Consider the following 25,443-nt stretch of genomic DNA (forward strand, 5'->3'; position numbering starts at 1 on the left):
AAGAGCTGAGCCACAAAATCGCCTGGTTTATTTCCCCATCTCCTTCATGTTGCCCAAAAGGATTCAGGCACACATACTGCAGGCTTTGCTGTTACTAAGAGATAAAGCCACATGGTGTATGTTTATATATATATATATGAAAAAAAAATGTTTTATTTTGGGGTAGATTTCTCTCTGATCATTCTGATTTCCTTTCTGTTTAGCAACAAGCATATCCTATCATGAAGCGAGTCAGACACCTAGTGTCTAGTTCAAATTAATTCACTGAGTCTATAATTCATACATTAAACTTGCTCACTGTTGTTGTTTGGCACTGAGGAAATACTGTGCATCTAAAAGATTTTACATATGAATTTTTAAAGGATTAAACGTGACTTCTAGTAATCTGATAGTAAATACAAATCTGAATCTTGCAAGAATATCCTGATTCACAATAAAAGTTGCATGACTGTTAGCGTTTTGAGTAATATTTACTGTAACTGTCTGTAAGGAAAAAGTATTGCATCTTACAAAGCATGATATCTTGCTTTTTGGAAGTAACCGATAATTGAAGGTTTGAGGATTTTGCTCACTTTCCTGTTGCCTAGGCAGTGCTTAGTATGCTGTACTTCTACATGTCGAATTCCTTAACAGGTGCTCCGTCTAGAATTTTTTTAATGAGTCTAGGCAGCTGTATATTTTCTCTAATACAGCATCTTGCATACATAAAATAAGAATTATGATGAGGAGCTATCTTTATTATAAATGAGATTATAGAAATAATATTATTCCTAATGCTCTGTTTTGCTTGTGAGGAGGTCATTTACTGAATCAAAAGAAAATTCTTGCGTACAATCTCAAAAAGAACTCAGGTGAAGTTCTTATGTCGTGGTATTATGATACTTTTCATGAAAGGAAAAGGCTTCAGGTAAAAATTCACTTTATCCTGTTTCATTGGAGCTTTTTTATAGTAGCCAAGCTTCTAGTTTTTTGAGATGCATGTATAGGTATCTTAACAAAACATCTCCTGCCCAGAACTGTTAAATTGCCAGACTGGTAAAAAACTTGCAATTCATGAAAACCTTATTGTTTATCCTTGGAGCTCTTCCCAGGTTTGTACATATGAATAAATGTGAATCTGGATGACTGATTTGATCCTTCTATCTTGGACTTTCTCTAAAATGCAAACAAGTAGAACTTTTCCACGTGAAATTTAATCAAGTCTCCATTTCATTGACAGCGTGATTTGCAAAGTGACGGATTAGTCTTGGTGAACCTGCCGCTCATCTGCATTTCTGCCTGTAAATAACTGAATTGCTCTGGACTGATTAAATCACTAGAGAGGCTGGGTGGGATCATACGTGCATTCGTCTGACACTAGTATGGGTGAGGTTTGAACTATCACAGAGGTATCTTCAAACTCCAAAGCAACTCATTGTACACATCAATATCTTTAACGGTATTTAAATTTCCAAATCTACATTTACAAATTTTTAGCTGAATTTAATAATTATAATAACGCATTGAATTTAAACTTGTTTTTACTAGAATCCATGTTGAAGTAGCTCATTACTAGAAAAAAAAATGCACGTGCGTAAGTCTCTAAGGACTTAGTCTGTCGAGCATCGTAGAGGAAATTTGAGAGAAGTAATTGCCTTGTAACTAAGATGCATGTTGGTCTTGGACTTTGCCACTGGTTTCCTCGGGGTTAATCTCTTTCATTTCTTTCATTTCACCTCTAAGTAACGGTGATTACAGGTATGTGGAGAAAGCTGTTGTAACGTGCCATAAAGTTCAGACACCATCTTGTTAGATGGTTAGGGAATGACTGGAAGAGGAACTGTCTTCCTTAACTGGGCAAGACCTTTTGCCTTTAATATTGGCTTTCTAGCTTTTATTTTAGGGTACAAGCAACGTTTTATTGGCAGAAACCGCACATTGCTCTAGCCACATCAAGATTTTGTTATATGTTAGCATCTGCAAATGGTCTTTATGCCTAACAAAGCGGAAGCTTTCCAGTGCGTTAGGGAAACAGTCTCTTAACTGTGTAAGTACCTGATACCACAGTAAATTCCTCTATACAGGGAGAGCTGGTGATTATGGGCCTCCTTTCTCATGTTCCTGGGTTTAGGAAATATTTTTTTCAGATAGCTCTGAAAAACAGTTATCAGAAAAATGTTGCTGGTGTAAAAGTTGTTGTTCTGTGCATACATTTAGCATTCTGAAGTCAGTAGGTCTTAAGTAAAGGTGCCCTCTTGCCCTTCTGAAAAAAAAATAATGGAACGTATTTCTGCTGAATAAAATAATAATATGGAATGGTTACTTTCTTATTGGTAATTCTGTAATGTCAAGTACCTAATACTAAATCTCACTGTTATTAACAAACTGCTAATCCATTTTGCTGAATGGATTCAGCACACTAAAAATAAAAATCAAATACAATTTGAAAAGTACAGAAGTTACTTGGGGGATAAAATAAATGGCAGTAGTAGATTCCCAAGCCAAAACAGACGTTTTAAAGACTGAGGAATGTAAGTTAAGTTTCTTTGTACTGTAATGACAGAGCATGTTCTGGATTAATTTTGTGTGTGTGTGTATATATATGCTGGGAAGATACCTATATAGAAAAGTTAGATTGATTTAAATTATCTTTAGATAATGTATTCATACGGCTAGGAATTCTAAAGATTAAACAGCTCTGAGATTTTTGGACTGCAGCTCATTAAATCTGCCTCTATTAATGGAATTTCCCAAATTATTTTCCTTTTTCACTTGGTAAAGTTTGGTGATGGAGTGTGCTGTCTGGTTACTTAATTGTTTTGGGTTTTTTCTTCCCCAGAGAAAATGATTGTCACTATGTCTTATTTTAGGATAGGACTTTATTGAATCCTGCAAATGATGTTAAAAAAGGGAACAATTTGCAGTAAATTCTAAAGGGAATTTTAAATTTTTATGGGACAGTTAATTCAAAATTAAAAATTGCTATTTCCTCCCAACAACACTAAATAAGAAAAAGAAAGGTATAAAACTATGTTTTCAAGATTGATTATTCAATATTGCTGGGAAAGCTATTTGCAAAACATACTCAAGTGTGTTAATTCATCAGCAGAATGTAGCCAAAATTGCCTCACTTTTCTACCAGCACAGAAATGATAGAGATTATATAGTAAAATAATCAAATTCCAGTTGTGCCTGCATTGATTTAGCAGACAGGCTGAGGTGTTCCAGGGTTGCTTACAGAAGACAGATGGCATTTTCTTCCCTACCTCTTTGTACAATACAAATAACTGCTTCTGTTGAAATCTAAATGAGTAACTCTTCAATTAATAGAAAACACACCATCAAAAAGTTTGCTAAAGTATCAACAATTTTTTGCTATTTCAAAAGTATCTTGATTTAGTACAGCATAATGTCTTTATGGTCTCTCTTTTTCTATTAGGTAAGACAAGAATTCTTCATTTCTTGTGTGTAAATCAAATTCCTTCTGTATGTATTGAAGCTGTCTTCAGTACGGTTTTCTCCTTCTTGCTTGCAGAATAATACCAATGTTTTTGAAATCACAGATGTTCAGATGTGCCTTAGGTTTTGTTCTAGAGACCCAGTGTTTTGCTGTGGAGCAAGGAAATCCTACATTTTTACATGGCAACCATGTTATTTAGACAGCCTTTCTAAATTGATATATGCTAATTAGACTTGGAGAGTAAAGTAAATCAGCGTGATGGGTACATTTCTCCGTGTGAAAGAAGGAAATACCCTTTGAGCTATATTTTTTGAAACTGTCACTGCTTTACTGAGTAAGAAAGGATAAACACTCTTGGAGCCCTACTGGGTAGTTGGGTGTTCAAGAAATTCCTGATTGAGATAGCCAGCTAGTAATAGCTGGCTTTGTGCTAACTGCTATGAAAAAAGAACTCTGGAAAAACTCTTGCGTAACCTTTGCTACACATGAAATCTTGTCTATTGTGTGTGCAACCTATTAACACAAAGCTAACAGACTTCTAGAGTCCAGCTAGGTTCACCCTGGGTGGTTACACAGTTTCTGCAGTAAATATATAGGCCAACTACTTCTGTGTGTCTCTTAACTTATTTTCATTCAGCTTTCTGCCTCTCTTGAAGCTCTTAGGAAGAGCTCTGGGAAGGAGACCACTAGGCAAAAATATTTTGTCAGCTCTTTTTCTCTTTTTCCTAAACTAGGAACAAGGTCTTGACCTCTTTTAAATGTCATCTATTTAGATTTTTTTGGTAGGAGTTCAGAATTTTTTTCTTCTCTCCTTTTCACAGTTCCAGGTTGTGTCAACAACCATGTCTAAGAATGAGACAGACATTCATGGAACTTGTCAACAAAGCCACGTTTCTCTTGCACACCGTGTTTCTTCCTTCCTGAAAACATGCAGCCAGATCCAATTCTTACCTTTGAGTGCACTGAAGCCTCTGCTCTTCTGTGTGTTGACCTTACTCAAGTTTGTCCTCACTGCTAAGGTCTTGCAAATTGCTGTTTGCGTAGGGTTTGTGTGCTGAAAAATATAGTCAGTTATGATTAACAGTTTTATGAGAGGTGGGAGATCTTACATTTATATTTACTTCCTCCCTGGTGGTGAATATGTAGTCAAATGAAGATACTGCACTTCTGAGCAGATGCCATGCAACGAAATCTGTAGGCTGTTTCCCATATTTTAACTGTTGGAACATTTCCACTTTGTAACATAAGCAAATATTAATTGGATCACAGCAGAAGAGAATAAATTTAATTCTGTGTTAGTTTCAGCCCTGTTCTGGGAAGGTGCTGTCTCTTGCTCCTCTATTGTTTTCAGCATTTGTTTTTCTGTAGTTCAAATGGTTATGACAAGAGAGGTTGATTACCTCATTAATTCCTCAGCAAGACTAGAATATTTTAGAGCGATCACTGGGAATGGGCACAACTCAGTCCAAGCAAAGGAGGTCATTAAGCTTGGGTCTTCCATTACATGAATTCTGAACACTGATATGCTGGACCAGGGGAAAAAATGATATTAACACTTCTTACTCACAGTATAAACATTCTCTTCTCTTTTATTAAACAAAGCAATCCACAAAACCCTCTGAAAAACCTGAAAATGAGATTCTACTTTTTCATACGAGTGAGAAAATTCAGTTTGACATCAAGCTCTTCTATTTTTTTCTTTTTTGAGGAAAAAGTATTTGTAACTGGACTCTATGAATTAAATTCAACTTAGTTTGGCATCATAAAAGCTGAATGGTTTAGAATCTTTAAATTTCTTATATCTCTGAAAAAATTGTCCGTGGTATAAATGCTACTTTCAGGTACGTTTCACAACATGCAAACATTGACACTTTGGGGACACAGCCATATTTTCAAATGTGGCAGATATGTAGAAGCATGAGACAATTGAAAATCATTTTAAAATGTACGTAAGTGTCTAATGACCAGGTTTATTAAAAGTAATTGTTGTTTACAGAGCAGCTTTATAATAGTTGTCAAATAGTTTAGAGTTTGGAGGAAAAGCAGGTTCTGGTGCTTTTGGTTTGGTTAGGTACCTATATGTGTGTCTTTAGGCACCTAAATAAAGTTCTGGAAAATTACTTATGTTCCAGTGATACTTACAAAAATATTCTTCAGATATCTTGCCAAACGTGAGAGTCTTTCATAGAACAGGGAGGAAGGAATAGAAGAACTCAAAACCACTTGACAAATAAAAAGGTATTAAACCCACAAAATAGCTCAGGTTCCTGGTTTTGACGTCTATTTGAGAAGAGGAATAAGGACACAGAAAGGAAAGGCGGGGGGCCAAACGAAACAGGGCTTCAGCTGCTCCCAGGCTGGCTTAGCTCTGCAAGATCAAGGCAGCAGATCAAAGCGCTGTTAGGCCCTGCACCTCTGGTTGCTTTAGCATGCAGGAAAGGTCCGTAGGCCTTTCAGGTCTTCACTGAGCACTAACAAAAAGTATGGATTATCATGTATCGCCACGAGGAAATTGCTTTCCACAGAGCTGGAAATTAAAAATAAATTAAAAAATAATATAATTCTTTCCAATACCTTGTCATCTTCTCCATCTTAAAGGATGACTCTTACCCTTCAGCAGAGCTGGTTGGGATTTCATGGTTTTTGCATACACTACGTAATGTATATAGAGAATAGAACAGTCTGGGGATTGTCTAAATTGCTGAGGAACAGTGCCCACTCTTGTCATACACGTAAATGCATAAAATCAAGGCGGAAAAAAACCCCTTGTACAAATGAAGAACTAGTCACAGACTGCTTAAGGCTTAATATGCCCTTGACTGATTTACATATTCAGAGTTACATGGGAAACTTAACAGCAGCAATAGTAATGAGATGCTTCATTTTTAAATTAAATCACATTGCAATTAATGTCACTGGAGAAACCTAAAACCTTCAGAAAAGGATTTGTACAGGAAGTGAAATTGCTCCTGTATCCAGGAAAAGTTACAAGAACCCAGCTAAGGATAGTGTAAAGTTCTTAGGACACGGAATGTTGGAAGAATGATTCTCCCTCTGGGCATTTGTGATGCTTTGTCATTAGAGGATTAAGCTTCTTTCTTTAGAAGTTTTGATATACTGAACTTATTTAAGTAACAACTCCATGTAAAATACATCTTTTGCATACTTATAAATAGGGAAGTGCAATTTAAGCTATGGATTTTGTTTGGGATGTATTGATAGGATTGTTACTTCTGGTAAATTTTCGGACAAATTTAGCAGCCAGCATTTTCATTTGGGGGACGTTTCTTTCAGAAGCCAAAATCAGATTACTTCAACCACCAATAATGGCATAACTTGATTTTACATATTTAAAAGAGGAGCTGAAATAGAGGGCTATTAAAAAGAGGATGCAATGAAAGTCTGTTTTGCTGATTTTTCCTTTCCCTTTCTTGGCGTGAGCTGAGCTGAATTTGCCTTCCAAACTATGTAGCACTTGTTTGCTTGTTTTCCCCGTTATATAACCATTTCTGAAGTTTTGCTAAGTGTTGTGACGCTTTCACCAAACTGTCTTTTTCCTACCCCTAATGCGTATTAGTTGAAATGAAATGAAAAACAGACAAGTGCCACACGTTATTTCTAGCCTCCTTGAAAAGCTTCCCCTGTGACTAATTTTTCAGTCCCATTTCCATGTTGCTCTACTTATTAGTATTGGCCTCGTTACCTCACTTGGGTTCCTCGCTCTGATTGTAACCCACCTAGAAATTGCCTCTTGCAAATTCCCTTAACTTAGGGAAGTGTCCCACTGGTACCTTGATTTTTTTTTTTTTTTTAATTTTTTTTTTTCACAGCTGGGCCCTGGTTGAGGATATGTTTCCTGTGCAAGCACATGTGAGCTCCACCTGCTCCCTGCTTGCACAGAGATTATTGAGGGTACCATCAGCAGCTCGGTCTAAACCTGACTGACATTAGCCCTGAGAATTCACTTCTATCAAGGTGAGTTTAGAGATCTCGGATTTGTCCTGTTGTTGCAGGACAAGGGACTGCTTAGTAAAAGCTGCATGGCTGCACAGATTTTTCTTGCATTATTTACTCGTCTTTCCCACTGAGCAAGCTAAGGAAGCGATAGGGAGCTAATAGCTGACAGATCACCGCATCATCTTATCTCTAGCCAAGGCTTGGCAATTTCCCTACCAAAAACTCATGCGATACGTTTTCCTGAACGGCAATTCGTGCTTTATGGGCTCTGCTAAGGGAAAGGCAGAGCTGGCCGCGCACTCCCAGGCCTGCCGGCCCGGGCTGCTTCCCCCGCTGGGTCGCTTCCCCCGGCCGCCAGCGGGTGCCTCTCTCGGCACTGCTTTTACCGCTCCGGCTGGCTGCCGGGACAGCGCCGGGAGGGAAACCCATCGGCTCCTTCTCTTGAGTTCTGTTGAGCTTTGCTCGCATCTAAGGAAAGGAAGATTTATTTTAAAAAAAAAAAAAAAAAAAAAAAAAAAGCTTAAAGGATTAAACCAGCTTCCTTAACAGTACTAAACTTGTTTTCCCTAGAAAGAAACTTTTTAGAATCACGGCCCTAAAATAATAAAGGAAAGAACCGAGGACCATTTCTTGTTTTCAAGGAACGATGTAGTCTGCGGTCATTTATCTTGCTGCACGCATCGCAGACAAAGCCCCGAGTGTTCACCGAGGGAACAGGGCTGTGGCACAAGTAACTTCCACGGTGCAGCTGCCAGGCTGGCTGCTGGGCTGGCCCGCGGGGTGCTTGCTTCCATTGGTATCGCGTCTGGTACAGCCCCTCCCAGCTGGACCAGTGGTAACAAAATGTGAATTAGACTCTTAAAACAAAGTTAGTAAGTCCACAACTTAGCAGAGATACAGATGTCTCCACTTAGCCTTGCTATTTTTGTAGCAGCTACACAGAAATGCCATAATATTGTTGTCACTACAAGAACAGAAGAACTTTTTAAAGTAGCACTTTTCTACCTTAAAGAAGAGCTGCAATATTTAGCAAACGCTGCAGAGCTGGAACAGCTTCATGGAAATACAGTTTCTCAGTCATTGACTTAAAAACATTTTGCACTATTACAGTTTGGGGATTTTTTTTTTTTTTGTGATAGGAAGTTATTTTTCCCCAGACTGCAACTTAGGGGAGGCTGAACTTAAAGTGGCTTCTTCTTTTGTCAGCTCTGTTTTTATTTTTGAGTTGTACTGAGACTATCTTACAATGTCAGCTGTGATAATTGAACTGGATAAGCTTTCTTCAGATGCGATTGAGAGCAAAAAGGATTCCAAGTCAGATTTTAAGGAAGGCAAATTCAGTGAATCGTGTGCCGATTATCATGGTTTTCAACTTCACTGCTCGCGTTCTGCACCAGCTGGTAAGCATGCATTTATATAAGCTATTTCCTCAAATCTGTGTCTATTTACTCACGTAACATGTTGCAAGTAAACTGTAAGACCCAATAAGGAAAACACAGGATTCGTTGTTGTCGCAGGCATGCAATATATGAAGTCATTTTTACTTTAGATAAAGGGTAGAACATATGTCTGTTTAAAAAAAATTCAGTGTCTCCTGAACGCTCTAGCACATAGGGTACTGCTGGAAGAAGAGCCCGGGAGATAGTTACCTCCGCGTTACCTGGAAGATGAGCTGTCCGTAGCAGATGACATAGTTTTTGTGTAAGTTAGAGCAGCCTCAGCAGCTGCTCTGGTATTAGACTTTGCAAGGTGTGTATATAAGCTGTGCTCTCTAGTACTGTGGCTCCTTTTCTGCTTTCCTCTGGTATTTTTTTAATCACATCGGGGCTTGTAAAGAGAGAACTGCATGTGCTGTAAGGTTGGGGTTTTTTCATGACCAGTGTGGCTCATTTGTTTTTATTTTGTGACAGGTGTTACATATATCTAGAACAGGTCCCCAAAAATGTCAATTAAATAAGCATCATGAAACTTCAATTTCTCTGAAAATTCAGAGTCATGAAAAATACAGAATGTAGCTGCCTTGGATTATCTAACATAACCAAGGGGAAGCATCTGCAGTTAGTCAATGGAATCTCAGTTATGCCCTTAAAGCCATCTGAAGTATTGGATGGTCATTCATCTAGGCACAATACCTTTTAAGAATGACTACTCTGATTTCTTGTGGACTACAGATGTATTTTGACTTGCACAACTCCCAAGGGATAACTTGATTTTGATAGTGTTTTCACTTGCTTATGACCCTCGGAAGAAAGCACAAACAAGAGAAATGGAGAATATCTGAATGTAAGTGACACTTTGTCCTGTAACAGGACAACCAACCTGCAGTGGAAGACTACAACTTTCACTTGGCTAAAGTATGTGAATATGTAAATAAAACTTTGATATTTTTAACTCTGCAACAAACTTTTGGAACTTTTTTTTTTTTTTACTTATAAATTCAGTTCTTACACATTAAAATGGTCAAATGGTTGGGATGTCATGCTATCTATTCTTTTGCAAGAAAACGAGATAGCTTGTGCTTTCCTTAATAGAAATTTTCTAGTGTTACTTCCTGTAAAGCCTTCACTAACTTTTGTAAAACAGAGTTTTCTCAGTAGGTGCACTTTTGAAAGTTTGTCTTGTATGTTAGCAGGTTTTTGTAAGGTCAGGAATCAGGTGTCTGTCTGTTCCCCTGGGATCCTATAACATAACTTCAAAATTACCTCTCCTACCCCAAAGAAGTGCCACTAAAGAATTTATGCCTGTGCTAGCTGATATACTTTGCTATGTTCCCTAAACATCACAGTAATCTGTTCTAGCCTACCCAGTCGATCAAGAGTAAAACGAACTTTCAGCATGAGCAGCATATTGTTTGTAGAACTATACCATCCAGGGTTCTGCAGGAAAGAGAGATTAAAAAAATCAAATCTCCCTGTTGGGATTCTTCCATTTGGAAAAATAATTATTTTCTTTTTAAAAGAATTAAGTCTTGCAAATGTTTGTTGCAAATGCTGTTTACTGTTCCTGAAGCAGGAACAGTGCTAGCAAGCATCTTTGACAAACGTGTTTTCAGAGTTTGAAGATTTTCTTGGTTTGTGTTTTTTTGCATTGTGGGAAGAATCAGATAAGTGCTGATGCACTGTCTTAGTAGTTTTGGGGTTTATGAATGATGTCTTAAAGCAAAAGCAATCTCATATTTTGCCTTCTAAAATTTTCCTTAGTATATTTATTTTACCAGTGTTTAAAGTAAGCAAGCCCTTTGTAGTTTCCAGTGTTGCATTGGGTTGGCTGAAGTCTGAATGGAATAATGTAAACAAGTCCTGTTTGTCTTCCACATGTCATTTCCTAAAAGGAACTTCTACTTGCTCAGCCGTGGATATTGATAAAAATAAACAGTTTTTGCTTATACTGAAATGATGGGCCCTATTTCTTCATGAGTAGACTATTTCCCAACAAAGATGTTTCACAGGCAAAATGAAAACTTTGAGCTATGGAAAGTAGCTGAAATTTTGCTCTTAGAATTTTTTTTTTTTTCCAGATAGCAATAAGAGTATAAAAATCTTCAATGAAATCAATATCCTACATCAGGGTGCTGCACTGAGGTTTGCTAGTGTTGGCTCCTCTGCCCTCTACGGTTGCAGCCTTGGGAATCTTACATTTAGGCTCAATGCTTTTTTTAGATTTCCAATTTTTTTTTAAAGAGAATTTAAAGAACTCTCCTCTAAAATCACTCAAATCGCCAACAAATGGTAGCATAAGGAACATAAGCTATGAAAATAGAAGTACTCAGTGTGAACCTACAGAAAAGCAGCAACAGAGAAGAACGTGTCCTTTTTCTTCTGTTCAGTCTGCTGTCCACAAGTATGAGTTACAAGTATGTCCACAAGTATGAGTATGTCCACAGTTGTGTTATGAGAGGTTTATTGTTTAAAACTTGTTACGCTGTGCTTGTACTATGATATTTTGTGTATAAAGCAGAGGATTCAATATAAAGAGATTATCACTTAAGAAAAACTTTTCTTCTTGTACTGATGTGTTAGTTTTAAACATGACACCTGACAGTGCAAATACAGAAAAGTGAATACTCTGACAAAGTAAAGTGGTATCCTGATATAGACTGATGTTCTTGGAATGGAAAATGGAAACGTTGCTGGGACAGAAAAATATTAACCATATTTTTATGTTGTTCCTGCTTTAACCAAACCCATTGCAATAGGATGTAAATGTGTAAATTACTTTCCTACACCTCTCTCGTTAAATGAGAAAGTATGTTATTATAAATAAGCTTAACTTTCTGTATATCACTCCATTTTAAATTCTGATGCAAGTACCAATCCTGAGGCATATTTATTTGGGATCTGCAGATATGTCGGAATATATTGCAGAGAGTAATAACACTAGAATAAGAACAACAGTATTGTTAAATTAACATTCTGTGTATCGAGTACAGACTTTTTCCATGCAGAGCGTTATTGAAATCTTTGGGAGCAGATCACTTGCAGTGTAATATTGAGACATTGTTTCAAACGATGAAATCCTCAAATGCGCGGCCAAGCTCGGTCGATGAATGTTCCATGAACAGATCGATGACCAATGTTGGTTTCCACAGCACTCGGGTTACCTGGACTCTGGGTGAAAGTTTGCATGGAGCAGTGATACTTGTAGACGCAGCAGATAATGTGGCGTGGATGGGTTTTTAGAGATGCCAAGCTATCTTTAAGAAAATAAAGCCTATTCTGATTTATACGCTACTTATCCTGCAAAGAAGAATTTTTAATACAATATGGTAACATGAATGCTAGTGTCACAGCTACAGCAATTTGTCTTCACCAATGGGCAACAGAAGGCTATTCATGATATAGAAATATAGGACCAGACCTCGGTTGTATTTGCCAGGGTAGAATTTCCTGCAGGGCCTGGTATATTTGCAGTTCAGACTTCTCCCAGGTAGCAAAGCTAATCTGAATATTGCAGCTGTAAATATTTGTGCAGATTTAAACCTTATTATCCCTGATAGATGCTGTTCTGCTTCATCTCTTATTAGCCTGGAAACGACTGAAAACATTCAACCTACAATAATGGCTTTTATCCTAATCTTTGTTTTACAACTGTAAGACAAATCATACTTAGAAACATTTCTCCACATAAATTCTCTACTGTGTTCCTAGAGATGGTTTTGTCCAAATAACTCCTGATCAAGAGTTAAGAAACCTCTTAAAAATAGATTTTTTAAAAAAAGCATGAGCCGTAACTAAGGTCTTAGTAGCATAACTGGTAGTGGTGAGGTCAGAGTACAGCACTCAAACGCTCTTGAAATGAGACATGCACTAAATCACACAGATTTGACTCTGTGACTTTTGGTAGAATGGTATAAGGCTATAGAAATTATTTTTTTTTCCTGCCTTTTTTGTGGCTCTCTCACTGATGGGATTTTAGGAGACGGGATGTGAAAATTATTTTCCAGAGAATATTTGCTACGTTTCAGAAGTTATTTTTACTGCTGGTCTATTTATGTATTGGAAATCACCCATATGCTGTATGAGGGTATAAAAGGAACAAAATGAAGTATTTAACTCACAGCAACCAAAAAGGGTTAAAAAGTTAAGGACACATTCCTTGAAATGTTTTGATCCATGCGGCGCACACAACACAGGCTAACAGGGTGCTCAGGGAGAGGAAAATGGGAGTTAACGTGTAAAGATGATGTAACTGAGTAAATACTTCCAAGTATTTAGTATTTTGTGCTCAAGATCATCAATGTAGTAGATGTAGAGAGAGAGAGGTAACAACTGTATTTTTCTATTTTTGCAGAGCTTGAGGGGTAGAAGAACCTTTGGGAGTTAGAAGAGCAGAGGGGGTGGTTTGAGTTTCACCAACATAAAATGAAGTCCCTTTCTAGACATCGGAACGTGTGGGGATTAGGAAGAAAGGATGAGCAAAGCTTGTCCTCGTTTGCCACCAGGACAAATATGATGAAAAGGACAATAATTTAGCAAATTTCCCTCCAGCTATCTGCCCCTCTTTTCCTTTCCAAGATGGTTACAAGAGAGGCGGCAGCAGACTGAGCTCTGCGTGCTTGCTGTTATTCCTTTCAGCAACCTCTCTAGACATCTTGCTACATCACCCGCTCTGAAAAACTTTTCACAATGTACGTATCGCAGCTTCACGGGAGCGTCGCATCGCAGGGGGATAAAATTATGTACTTTGTCATATCAGATGAAACTAGAATGCAAAGTGGTGGAGCATTGTTTTCAAAAAAGAGCATTTCCTTTATTGAAATGGAAATATTTAACAGGAATTTTACCAGGGAGAAAATTCAAAATAATCTACAGCTTTTACCTGAATTTTTTTTTTTATTGCAAAGCCCTATATGAACATCCCTTAATTTGAATATATTGCCACCGTTCCTGAAACATCAAAATACTTCTGCTTACTGAAAATCTGCTAAACCAGTGTTTCTTATTTATAAACTTCAGAAGGTAGTTTAATTGCTGAATGAAATTTTCTCTTTATTTAAATTTGGAGAAGTGCTTCAATCATGGTTGCATCACAGTGTCCAGGGAGCTGAATAAATAAGTTGTAGCTTTGTGCATAAATCTGTCCCACACCGCCAATTTGCCTTAATTACTCACACTAGGATTATCTAGTAAAAACAAGAAGGGAGCAGACAGCAGAAACAGGAAATTACGTCTAACGGTTACGATGCAACTGCAGCTCCTGCGTTCAAGTGAGCTCTGCAGGAAGCTGCAGTGCAACGCAGAATCACGACTTGAAACACCTACACTAAAGTAATTTATGAAACTGTGTGTTTACTTGAAGTGAACAAATCTAACAAAGTAATCTTTGCACAAAGATTAAGTGCTATTTTCCTACTTTTCTCTTCCATTTTCTCTTCTAAAACAAAAGGTCAAGAAATGCGTTTTTCTGTCATTTCAAGAAGCAATTGAGAGACTCCTGTCAGGGAGATCAATATTCAGAAATAATCCTTCTACTTGTTATGCCATGTCAAGCCAACATTTAGTTGAAAGCCACTAAGAAACATAATTAATTCAGCAGTAGAGCAGAAATATAAGTTATTAGCAGTCTCCTACCCTCGGTGCAGTAGAATTATTTCATTATTTCTGACAGATAACATTATTTCTAATTCTAACTTCACCTTGGAGGCAAACTTTGCTATGTCCAAATCGCCATGAATAAAATGCTGCCCATTTTGAAAATGAAGTGGGCATCTTGTGGGGTGATTGCAGGTGGGGAGAAAGCATATTTGTTCATACGTGCATGGAGGCTGGGACTCAAAGTTACGTAGTACGTCTTCAGTGGAGCTGAGACTTTAGTACTAGTGAGAGTCAGTCTTTTTGCTATTCAGGCTAAAGATGTACTACGAGCTACAAGTGGAAGATCTTTCTCTCTTTGGCGCTACTGTCTTGTCGTGGTTTAACTCCAGTTGGCAACTAAGCACCGCACAGCCGCGCGCTTGCTTCCCCCCCACCCTGCCGTGGGATGGGGGAGAGAATTGGAAGGGTAAAAGAGAGAAAACTTGTTGGTTGAGATAAAGACAGTTTAATAGGGAAAGCAAAAGCCACACATGCAAGCAAAGCAAAGCAAGGAATTCATCCACTCCTTCCCATGGGCAGGCAGGTGTTCAGCCATCTCCAGGAAAGCAGGGCTCCATCATGAGTAGGGGTTACTTGGGAAGACAAATGCCGTACTCCGAACCTCCCCCCTTTTCTTCTTCTTCCCCCAGCTTTATATTCTGAGCACGATGTCCTATGGTATGGAATGTCCCTTTGGTCAGCTGGGGTCAGCTGTCCCAGCTGTGTCCCCTCCCAACTTCTTGTGCACCCCCAGCCTGCTCGCTGGTGGGGTGGGGTGAGGAGCAGAAAAGGCCTTGACTCTGTGTGAGCACTGCTCAGCAGTAATGAAAGCATCCCCGTGTTATCAACACTGTTTCCAGCACAAATCCAAAACATAGCCCCCTACTAGCTCCTATGGAGAAAATTAACTCTACCCCAGCCAAAACAAGCATGCCTCTGTACCAAAATTTCATTAATAATATGCAGAATAAACCTGTAGCTAATGAATAATTCAGAAATTGCAAAGAGGCCTAACGTACTGAGGGATTCAACTCTGCCCCCGAGGGTCATGACTTCTATCCTCACATGGCTACAATAAATGGAAACTAAGCTGGATATAGAAATTTAATTTTTCCCAGAGGCATCGTTTCTCTTCTGTGCTCTTCCTTCCTCTAATGAGGTATTTACTTTCAATTCGAGAGTGGGGTAGGTCAACTAACTCTGAGTAAAGACGCTCTAATGATTTATAACTGTGGATTTTATTTCCCAAATTCCCTCAGTAGCAATGGATGAAGTATGTCTACACAAAGAATATGCTGCCCTCACAGATGTTACTAAAACTTCCTCTGATTTGAAAGGTGAAGTCAACACTTACAAACAGATCAGTCAGACTTGGTAACAAAGGTCAAAAAATGGGAGCACGAGTCAAGTCTGAACTGCCTTCCTGTAGCACCTTGTATCTTACACCTGCAAAGCCCAAATACAGCAATGAAACACTTGTATTTTAGTGGTTAGAAGAAGTGAGTCTGTATGCTTAAGTCTTTTCTCCTTGAATAATGAACATAAATTGACAAGCAGGTCTCCCGTCTAATATAGGATGCAAGATGACTCAGTGTGGAGGGGGAGGTCACTGAGGTATTTAAGGTTTCTTAAAAATTTAAGTCTGGGGATATGTCTCTATATGCTATTATAACAACATGTTTTAAAAGAACAAGTCTGAAGGTCATGAGTGTTATAAGTAGAGTGGACTGATGGCCACACATCGATAACTTTGATGGAAAGTAAAGAAGGATGCTCCTCTGGTGATGCAGAATACATTTGTATTCCATGTTTGAACACAGAATTTACTATAAGATCTGATGACTGTGTCTAGACAGTATACAATGAGGAAACAAATGATGTCATTTAGTAAGTGGGCTATAAGGTACTGCTTACAATTGTTTCTTTCGCTTGTACTAATAAAACAACCCATATTTGGGTTTCTGTTACACTGTCATAAATGCATAGAAACCCTAGCAGGTTTTCTAGACCCTTGTGATATTCATATTAGCATTGTAACATGACCTAAGTTAATCCGATTTAAAAAAAAACCGAATACTTCCTGAAAACACAAGTTTAGTAACATTTAGAAGGGACATCATGGGAGAGAGAGAATTATACACAGTTATCTGTGCAGGCAGCTGAATGTTATAAATAGAAAGAGTTTTGAGTGGTGCTGGAAGAGACAAGTGTGTTTTTCCAAAAGCACATGGTGAGAAAGAATTTGGCTGCCTATTAGTCTCAATCCTAAAATGTGCTGGTTTGCTGGTAAAATAATAAATTGAGATGGTATCTTTAGGAATTATGTATTTATATATGTAAAAGTATTAGTAATTATTTAGATCTTTATCATATTTGTGCTCCCACCTTTGGGGGGGGCATGGTGAAGTTACTTAGATCCAAACACATCAGTCTCTTGAGGCAGTGCAATGATGCCAAACCTCTCTGGCTGTATATATTTTGCAAAGAGAATTAGCCTCAGGTTTCTGTTTTAATGCTTTGATTGAAAATTTAAGGTGGCTATTTCTAAAATATATATGTTCTTTTCTGTATCAAAATGAAATAAATAGCACTTCAAAACAGCATCCTCAATTACATCATGTATCATAAATCTTTTAAGTAAGCCATAGCCTTCCTTATTTTGCTGCTGTACTTCTGTTTTGCTCTGTAATGCAGTGTACTTTATGAAAATTCACATTGTAGTCAACTACTAATATTATTTCAGATGTTGCTAACAAGAAAGGTAGTAAAATATGTTTAGTGAATTTCATTCAAAGGAACAGAATGATGTAAGTTGAAGATGAACTATATCAGTCTTACCCGAGTCCTAAAGTGCAAGCAAATTTCTACAGTGCCTTTTTCTTGCACGTTTTGAAATAAAGCATTTTCTTGTACTTCCTTTTAGAAGGGAAATTCTCACTTACATTTATCAACAAGGTTTTCTTTTGGTTTAAATACTCTTTTCCTTAATTTTTTTTGTTTTCTCCCATTCTTTTCCTTGCAGGTTAAAGAATAACAGGTCAATTGATTGTTAGTCATTATGGATACAAAGTTTGCTGGCAGTTATCATATTGTGCGTGGTACTGGGACTGTGAATTAGAGGTTAAAACTCATTTCTTCTTTCCCTGCCTAGACATCAAGAAAGGACTAAATACCAGAATTCCACAAAGTCACTAAAATAACTTGAGTCAGTCCATAGTGCAAGCTTTTTCTCATCTCATCTTGGTGTATCTTTACCGTTTATATTCCAAATATTTTGATTTTGACACTCCGAAGCTGCTGGCACATCTCTTTCCTTTCAGAAGTTTTCAATTCTTCAAGAAAAAATTATATTTAAGGAAAACATTCTTGTAGGGGTATTTGTTTACTCAATCTTTCCTTCACCCCAACAACATTCTGCTGAACCTGAACAAGGAAGCTAATGAATTATTTAAGTGAACCAACCATCAAAATCTCATGTTGCTATGTCATAGATTTATGCTCCAGATTCCTGCTGTCTGATTCTATTTTGCCAAAGGATGAGACATACAAGGTCTGCACGGTTTCTCTTCCAGGATCCTCACTAAGGCAAGCTCCGTTAGTGCAGCTTTAAAGAGGCAAAAATTAATGAATAGTGGATCATGCCCTGCAGGCCTTGCCAAGCCAAAACGCTTGTTTTTATTCAATGGCATTTTGACAGACTAAAGACTGGATTACGGCCAGTCGTTTGGACGGGCAATTTCTGATGTACATCAATCAGGAGTATAATTATATTCATCTGCGGGTTTCCTAAAATGACTGTCTTGAAAAATGCATGGACTCTGGAAGTTGTCTCTGAGAAAACAAAGGACTATGGAAAGAGAAGCCTAGTTTTGCTATGGCACTTGAGTTGGCTGCTCGTTGTGGCTCTGCAGAATGCCTAGTATGAGGTGCTGATTGTCGCTGCTCACTTCTATTGACTAAACTTAATGTTATTTTAGAACTAAAACAGTAGTAAAAATAGCAAGCGTATTCTGGGTAGCACTGATATATTTTCTTTCTGTCAAAAAAAGACAAAAGATTGAGTCATTCAGGATTAAGGAACTCTGTGTCTGTGTATATTTATGTGCCCTTTTAATTTTGTTTGTAAAACCCCAAGGAGAACATAAATCTTCAGAATCCAAGGATGATCAAAACTAAGTTGAATGAAGTTTATTCCGAATGTTGACATCTTATTCTTCTCGAGAGTGACTTGGCCTTGTTCTCTGACCAATTTAACTAAATGATGTAACAAATGTGGGGGTTTTATATCTTTTTCCTTCATTTCTGGAGGAACACAGTTTTGTACACACTTTTCACACAGGATATACTACTGGCTTGTTCACTTACCTCAGGAAGGAAATAGTGAGGGCCATTCAAAGGAGTACAAATAGGTGTCCTATTTATAGACATTTTGTTATCCTCAAAATTCACAAACTTTAATACAATGCATTTTTTCCATGTTCTACCCTTTCTCTTCATAGTATCTGTTACAGTGGACTTATATGCAATAAGTATTATTTTTATTTTTAGAAAACCTTGTTTCCTAATGTTATAATTTTGATCTCCATATGCTTTCCTTCTGATCTCCATTGCTTTGCTGGGAAAAGCAAAGCACAGAAGATTTGGGAACTCTGGAGGAGAACTGTTATGCTTTTCTGTCCTTCATAGGGCTTACAGGAATCTCCATACAGACTCAGGTCTACCTTGTTTGGTATCCTATTTCTGGCAGCAATCAGTATCTGCTATTTCAGAGGAAAGGAGAACAGGAAAGCATTTTGTTGGCCGTGTTTCCAGTACCTCCTCAAGGATATCCTACCACTTGATCCAACTAAGCAGCATGGAAGTCCTGTAGGAGGTATGGTACTCGGCTTGAGTAAAATCAGTCCTCAGTTTCATAAATGCAGAGTTTAGTCACTTGAGACAGATGTTCCCAAACCACTGCTTTTAGCTAGTTCAAAATTGGGGTAAAGCGTGCTTAAACAAGTCCGGGGGGGAAAAAAAAAAAAAAGACGACCCTCTAGAACTGATCATCTTACGGTTTTCACTGAAAACCCTCATAACTAACATTAGGAATTTGACTTGTAATCTTGTATTCATATTTTGGAACTAACGTTGATTCTTTTCTTTCTACGTAGCTTATATTTTTCAGAGTTTCGCAAGGTCTGTTACTCTCATTCTTCTTCATGACCAGAACGTATTCTTCTCTCCCGTTTGATTTACTCAATATAGAACACTTGAAACAGTCTTCCTCTCTGCTCAGATTCCTAACTTTTTTCCTCACCTTTGCGCAAAGGTAACTTTTCTCATCTGTCCATCAACATCTTTGATTTGGTTTCATCTCACTTGTGACTTTTCACTTCACATTGCGTGTCTATTCTTTATTTTTAGGATCTGTTTTCTCACTCATTCCTTTACACCTCTCACTTTTGGAGTGACAACTTTTGCAACTATATCGCACACTTTAAACATCCATCTTCAGTTCCTTTCTTAAAACTAATTGTTTAACTTTCAGACACTTTCAGTACCTTAACTTTTCTTACAACACTCTTCTAATACTCTGGCTTCTCTCTCATTAATAAGATACTTTGTGACTTTCTCTGCTGGTGCCAATGGCATGATCCTACTATGTTAATTATTTCCATTTCTTTCATGCTTTCCTTTTCTATCTTAATCTTCTTTCAAAAAAAAAAAAAAAAAGAAACTGTTATTCTCTCCTTTTTTTAAAAGCCCACAAAATTGTAATTTTAATATATACTTTCTGTGAAGAAGAGAACTAAAATAAGAGGGGAGTTTGAAGCTGATATTTCTAGGCATTTTTTGTGAGTGCAGTTGACAAAGCTACACAAGATCTGATATGATGTATGCCATCTATGTAAATTTGAATGTCTCCAGTAATAAGGAATTTTCTCTGTTATTATTTAGGCAATTTTTTTGAAAAATGAGATGTGAAGAGATTGAGGAGCCTCAGTTAAAAAAAAAAAAGAATCAAATACTAAAGCTCCTTCTCCTTTTGCACAGCTATGGGTCCACTTAGCAATTCTGGAAAAATAGGTCCTGGCTGATGTGCCCAAGACCATGAAGGAGCTGGTGAGCCATAAACTCTATAGAGCTGCTTGTGGGTTTTTAAAAAAAAATAAATAGTGAATGTATTTTTCAATTTTTCCCAATTATATGATTAATTTGGCATGCCTTGTAAAGCTTACTGGATGTACTTCAGCAAGAATAAAATATAACACTTTCTACTTCTAGCCAGGAGAAATGTTTTTAAGGTATCGGTAATATCTTTTCATAAAATGGAAAAAATATACATGGAATCAGGATATGCTCTGTGAAATCTGAAGAGAAGGCCAGTGTTGGACTTTGAGTGCCATTTTGATTTCCAAGTGATAAGCGTGTTATCTTTTATCTTTCCAATTTTAAAAGTAGGCACAGTGAGGGCAAGGTGTTCTGCTGCTGTAAAGCTGAGAACAGCCATTCATTCACAGAATTACGCCTGTTTGCTTCAGCTGGGGGATTTACCTCAAACATGTAACTCAGACATACATAATTTTTAATCCTGTAGAATATCACCAGAGGGAAGTTCAACTGTGAGCATGAAAATTGTCTTGTCTGAATCATATCGTGAAATTCTTGTGAGAAGTCATTTGGAGGAAGTAAGGAAACGTACAAAGGCAATCCCACCGTTTCTCCTTCATCAGAGAAAGGTTTTGGTGCAATAAAGTGGTCATTTACTCATATTGCTATACTTTCAGCATTAATCTTTCTGTTAAAAAAAAATCATAAAGCAACTTTAGCTATCGCGAAGGAATAGTTTTAGTAAGTTTCAAAGAAAGATTTTTACTTTATGGGTTTTTTTTATAGAGATGTAAATTGATTTGTTTGGAGTAATGCTTGCAGATAGCTCTGCAGAAATGAATTTGTAACTAACGGCTTAGAGTGAAAAAACATTTTAGCTGTTCCTCCTGAAAAGATGAGGGAGAGAACCAAGGAATCTCTCGGATGTGCCAAGCTCGTGGCAACGTGCTTTTTGAAGCATTTTATGTGGTGATTTGAGATCTTGTTAAAACCTGGAACAACTCACAGTGCATATATACATATGTTGACTTCTTCGCGAACAGATTGGGAAGGCGACCGCTTGGCGCTGCCGGCGCTCCTTTGTTCGCTGCCACGCGTGCCATGTGCGAGTGAAACAAAGGTGTGGGTGCGATCCAGGCTTTGCGTTTGTAACGGCAAGCGAGATCTAATCACACGCCCGAATGTTCCCTCTCACCTTTTGAGAAGATATTTAAAAATAAGGGATATAAAAACCAGATGAATGTTACAAATATGAAGCTAACACACATTCCAAGCTGGCTTGTCAGCTTTGTTCAAACTGTCCTCCAAAAATAGTTCTTATGATAATGCCACAAGTTTTATGATGCCATGGGACTGTTTCTCTCTGCTGCTGCGCAGGGCAGCAGGGCAAAAGTTTTCTCTTATTCATCTTTTTTTCTGAAGTAGGAGAAAACGCCCTAAATATGCTGTTTGAACACATGAAAGAACACGCCATCTTGTTAGTTAATTAGTAAAGGCTATGCAGGGCTTGTTCTGCGACACCAGCTTTTATTAGTAAAGCATTGGGATTTTTTGTAACAACTGAGAGCAGCTACTTGCTGTCAGACTACCTGAGTAGAGCCCTGACCAGAAGTTTCTTTTCATTACAGGTACAATTAATATTAGGAAACGCGATCCCAGTAGTGTTTAAAATCTTGAAATAACTGTCATGAACCTGATACGAGGCTGCAAAGTTTTTAAGGACTTTCCATCCAATAGTATATTTTCCATACAAAGCAACTGCCAACAAGCCAACTCCTTTCATCTATTCTCTAACAAAGCTCTCAGAGTTCAAACCAGCTCCAAATGTGCTTTCATTCCTCACACTGGAGGTGATGATCAGATGTGAACAAAAGCTACTGCGCAGAGCTCTCTTAAGAAATCCAAAGAGGTTGGAAGAGCTGTTTATAACAAATCAAGGGTTTGAGCGTTTAGAGTCAAGCTGATAATTTTGTTCCCAAAAGTGGAATCCTACTATTGTCTCATATTTTCCTCTTGCCATTACAGTATGAATTACATTTTGACACATTCTATAACTTCAAAAAAAATTCTTCAAGACTCCAAGCAGGAGTTCAAATAACTCATATTGATATTTGCATGACATGGAAGACCTGGCTCCTGAAATTGCTGCTGTGTGAGCAGTCATGTTGGGCAGCACATTGCTAACACCACAGGGTAGTACCCGGTGCTGTCTAAAGCTCTTGCACTTCTCTTTGGAACCGTGTCATGTATCTAAATTTTCCTATGAAAGGGATACTGAGCAGCCTGACTGCACAAAGTTCTTTGTTTTCCCCCTCTGCGCTGGCACGCACCAGCACTGGGCTCTGCGGCTGCTTGTTTCAGAAACCCTGGGCCTCGGTCTGCGTTCCTCAGTGTCAGCCTTGGGTAGCTACAGCACAACATGGGGATATGATGTAAGTTTAAACTGCAGTCCTTATGACCTGAATGTCAGTTAATGCTTAAAACGTTCTCCAGTAGATAGTAGTTGCACAACATCAGTATACTACAAATAGACAGCACCTTGAATTTAAAGTCCCTTTCTTGATTATTCCTTCCCGAAACTTTAATTCCAACAAAAAATGACAGTCCAATCTTACACGGAGTCATACAATAAATAATTATCAGAACTTAGTCTTTACATACGTGTAGTTGCACAAGATGTCAAAAACATTAAATTATCAAGAAATTCTGAAGGTGAATTTTAACTTTGCCATGTTCTTGCAGCATATGCTCAGGCTAAAATCTGATATCAGTGTTTCAATGTGTGTAGTTAAAATTAAACATCACAAGGTGTAGCGGGAAGAATTGTGAACTTAGTCCTCTCAAGAAGTTTGACCATGTCTTTCACGAAGGTTTTGCTGTATGGAAACAAACAGTGAAAATTACATCCTTTAACGACAGAATATGGACATTTCCTGATTAAAGCTTTTTTTTTTTTTTTACAAAGTATAAAAAAACTTCTCTGTTAGAAAACCAGTAGTTAATGGGGTTTCAGGGAAGAGAACTGGTTAACAATTACCATTAACAAGGACTTTCACTAGCAGTGTGTTAATTGAATTTTTGTGGTTCTTGACACTTTGTTCATTATAAATACCTTTGCAATGCTAGCCTAGAAAAAGGATGAGGATTTGCAAAATACCTTTTAAGACAACGGCATTTTTTAATTACTTTACCAGCCTTTTGCAGATTGAACATACAACAGTAGTTTTTACTTACATAAGAAAACTTGATATAAATCACTTCTGTGATGTACATGTTACATTTTAGAACTTATCTTAAATTTTATCAGATTCAATGACACTTTACACCGAGTAACATGGGCTTTGGATTTTTTGTCTTCTCATCTGTGTTAATGAGGAGTGTTTCCTTGTATCGCAATATCAGGATCCTGAATGTGCAGGAACTATGTGGTAATGCTGCAGTATATGTTAGCAAATCTTTGAAAAAAAACCCTAGAAATTCAATAGTGCAGAAAAACAAAGGTCTTTCTGCTCCACAGAATTCACTTAGATGGCATTTACCGCAGAAACTGAGCCCTGCATACAAAGAACAGAATTAGTGACTAAGACATGACACGATATTTCTTCATCTTTACTGCTTCTGGACTGTTTAACACATTTATTTAGCTTGGGCACAAGTTAGTACTTATAAGGAAAGTCATCAAACTTGACTGTTGATGTATGAGTATCAGCTAATTAAACATTAAAAGGTAATTTTTTAATCATATTCATTTGTGAAAGCTATTTTTCACAGTATCTGGTTTGACATGTAGCATAGTTATTTACATGATGTACGTTAAAAACGACTGCATTAGAAGGTTATGCCCTTCTGTAACTAACTTTGCTTTTGAAGAACACTGGAGAACCAGGTGTAACATGTAAAAGCTGACAGCTTGGTCTGGAGTGGGCTTAGATAAAAAATAGATGAAAATTGGAGGATTTATTACTTCTGCAACCATACTCTGAAATGACTAGGGCTCTTTGTGAGCACAGCTTTCCTTTTACATAGCGCACTGAATCAAGGCTGCTGTGATAGTACTGTTATTTCTACATTCTCACATTACTTAGAAACCATCGCTAGATGTGACCGCAGCTTTTTTCATGATTATGAAATTTGACAGAGCCTTCAAACAGGAGAGAGCTTCCACAGAAACTGGAAGGCTTTTTGCCGACTTAGGCTAGGAAACAACTGGACCTTAAGTTCTGACTTCCTTGTTTACTCTTCGACCTTTTCCATTTGGCCTCTCTCATGCTGTTTCTGGGCTATTGATAAAGCTCTACATTTGTTACTATTTTCACGTCTATAACAGGAAGAACATGATTGTGGAGGCATTGCATTCAGTTTGCAGTCCTCTCAACATTTGAAATGCTGAAATTCCTTTTATTTTATGTTGATGTCTTCAAGGTTTGCTTCTTCTATCTGTAGGCACCGATGTATCACGAGTTGGTTTCTCACTGTGTGTCCTTTGGCATGATTTTACTTACTAAAATCAGATAAGCAGAGTAATTGGTAGTGTTTGGGATGGTGTACAAAACCCGTATTGTTTGCACAATTTCTACTAACCAAATTATCAGAAGTGACTAGTATTGAGACTAGGGTTTATGGTATTTTCTTAACATGGAAATAGTGGTCTTACAGTTGCAGTATAGATGAAGTTATAGAGGTGGTCTCTGTATTTTTTAAAAATAAGACTTGGATCAAAAGTTAACTTTTTTCCTTTTTTTTCCCCCTTTCTTTTCTTTTTTCGAATCAAACTGTGGCAAATTTACTCAGGCAGAATGCAGAATTTTCCCCCAGCTGAATTTGGTAGCTCTGTGTGGACTTTCTAGGACAAAAGCCGGAGAGTGGTGAGAAAGCTACTGT

General features: G+C 37.6%; 1 protein-coding gene across 1 annotated transcript in view; it reads left to right on the top strand.

Moving 5' to 3' along the window:
• The first annotated feature begins 8,642 nt into the window (after positions 1-8,642).
• ANO3 (anoctamin 3) overlaps positions 8,643-25,443 on the top strand; it is a 215,042-nt gene continuing 198,241 nt past the window's right edge. The window contains exon 1 of the mRNA XM_075501427.1: positions 8,643-8,796. Coding sequence (XP_075357542.1) covers positions 8,643-8,796 — 154 coding nt within the window. The remainder of the gene's footprint in view (positions 8,797-25,443) is intronic.

The sequence above is a fragment of the Mycteria americana genome, chromosome 5 (assembly GCF_035582795.1).
Source record: "Mycteria americana isolate JAX WOST 10 ecotype Jacksonville Zoo and Gardens chromosome 5, USCA_MyAme_1.0, whole genome shotgun sequence".
NCBI classification, from domain to species: Eukaryota; Metazoa; Chordata; class Aves; order Ciconiiformes; family Ciconiidae; genus Mycteria; species Mycteria americana.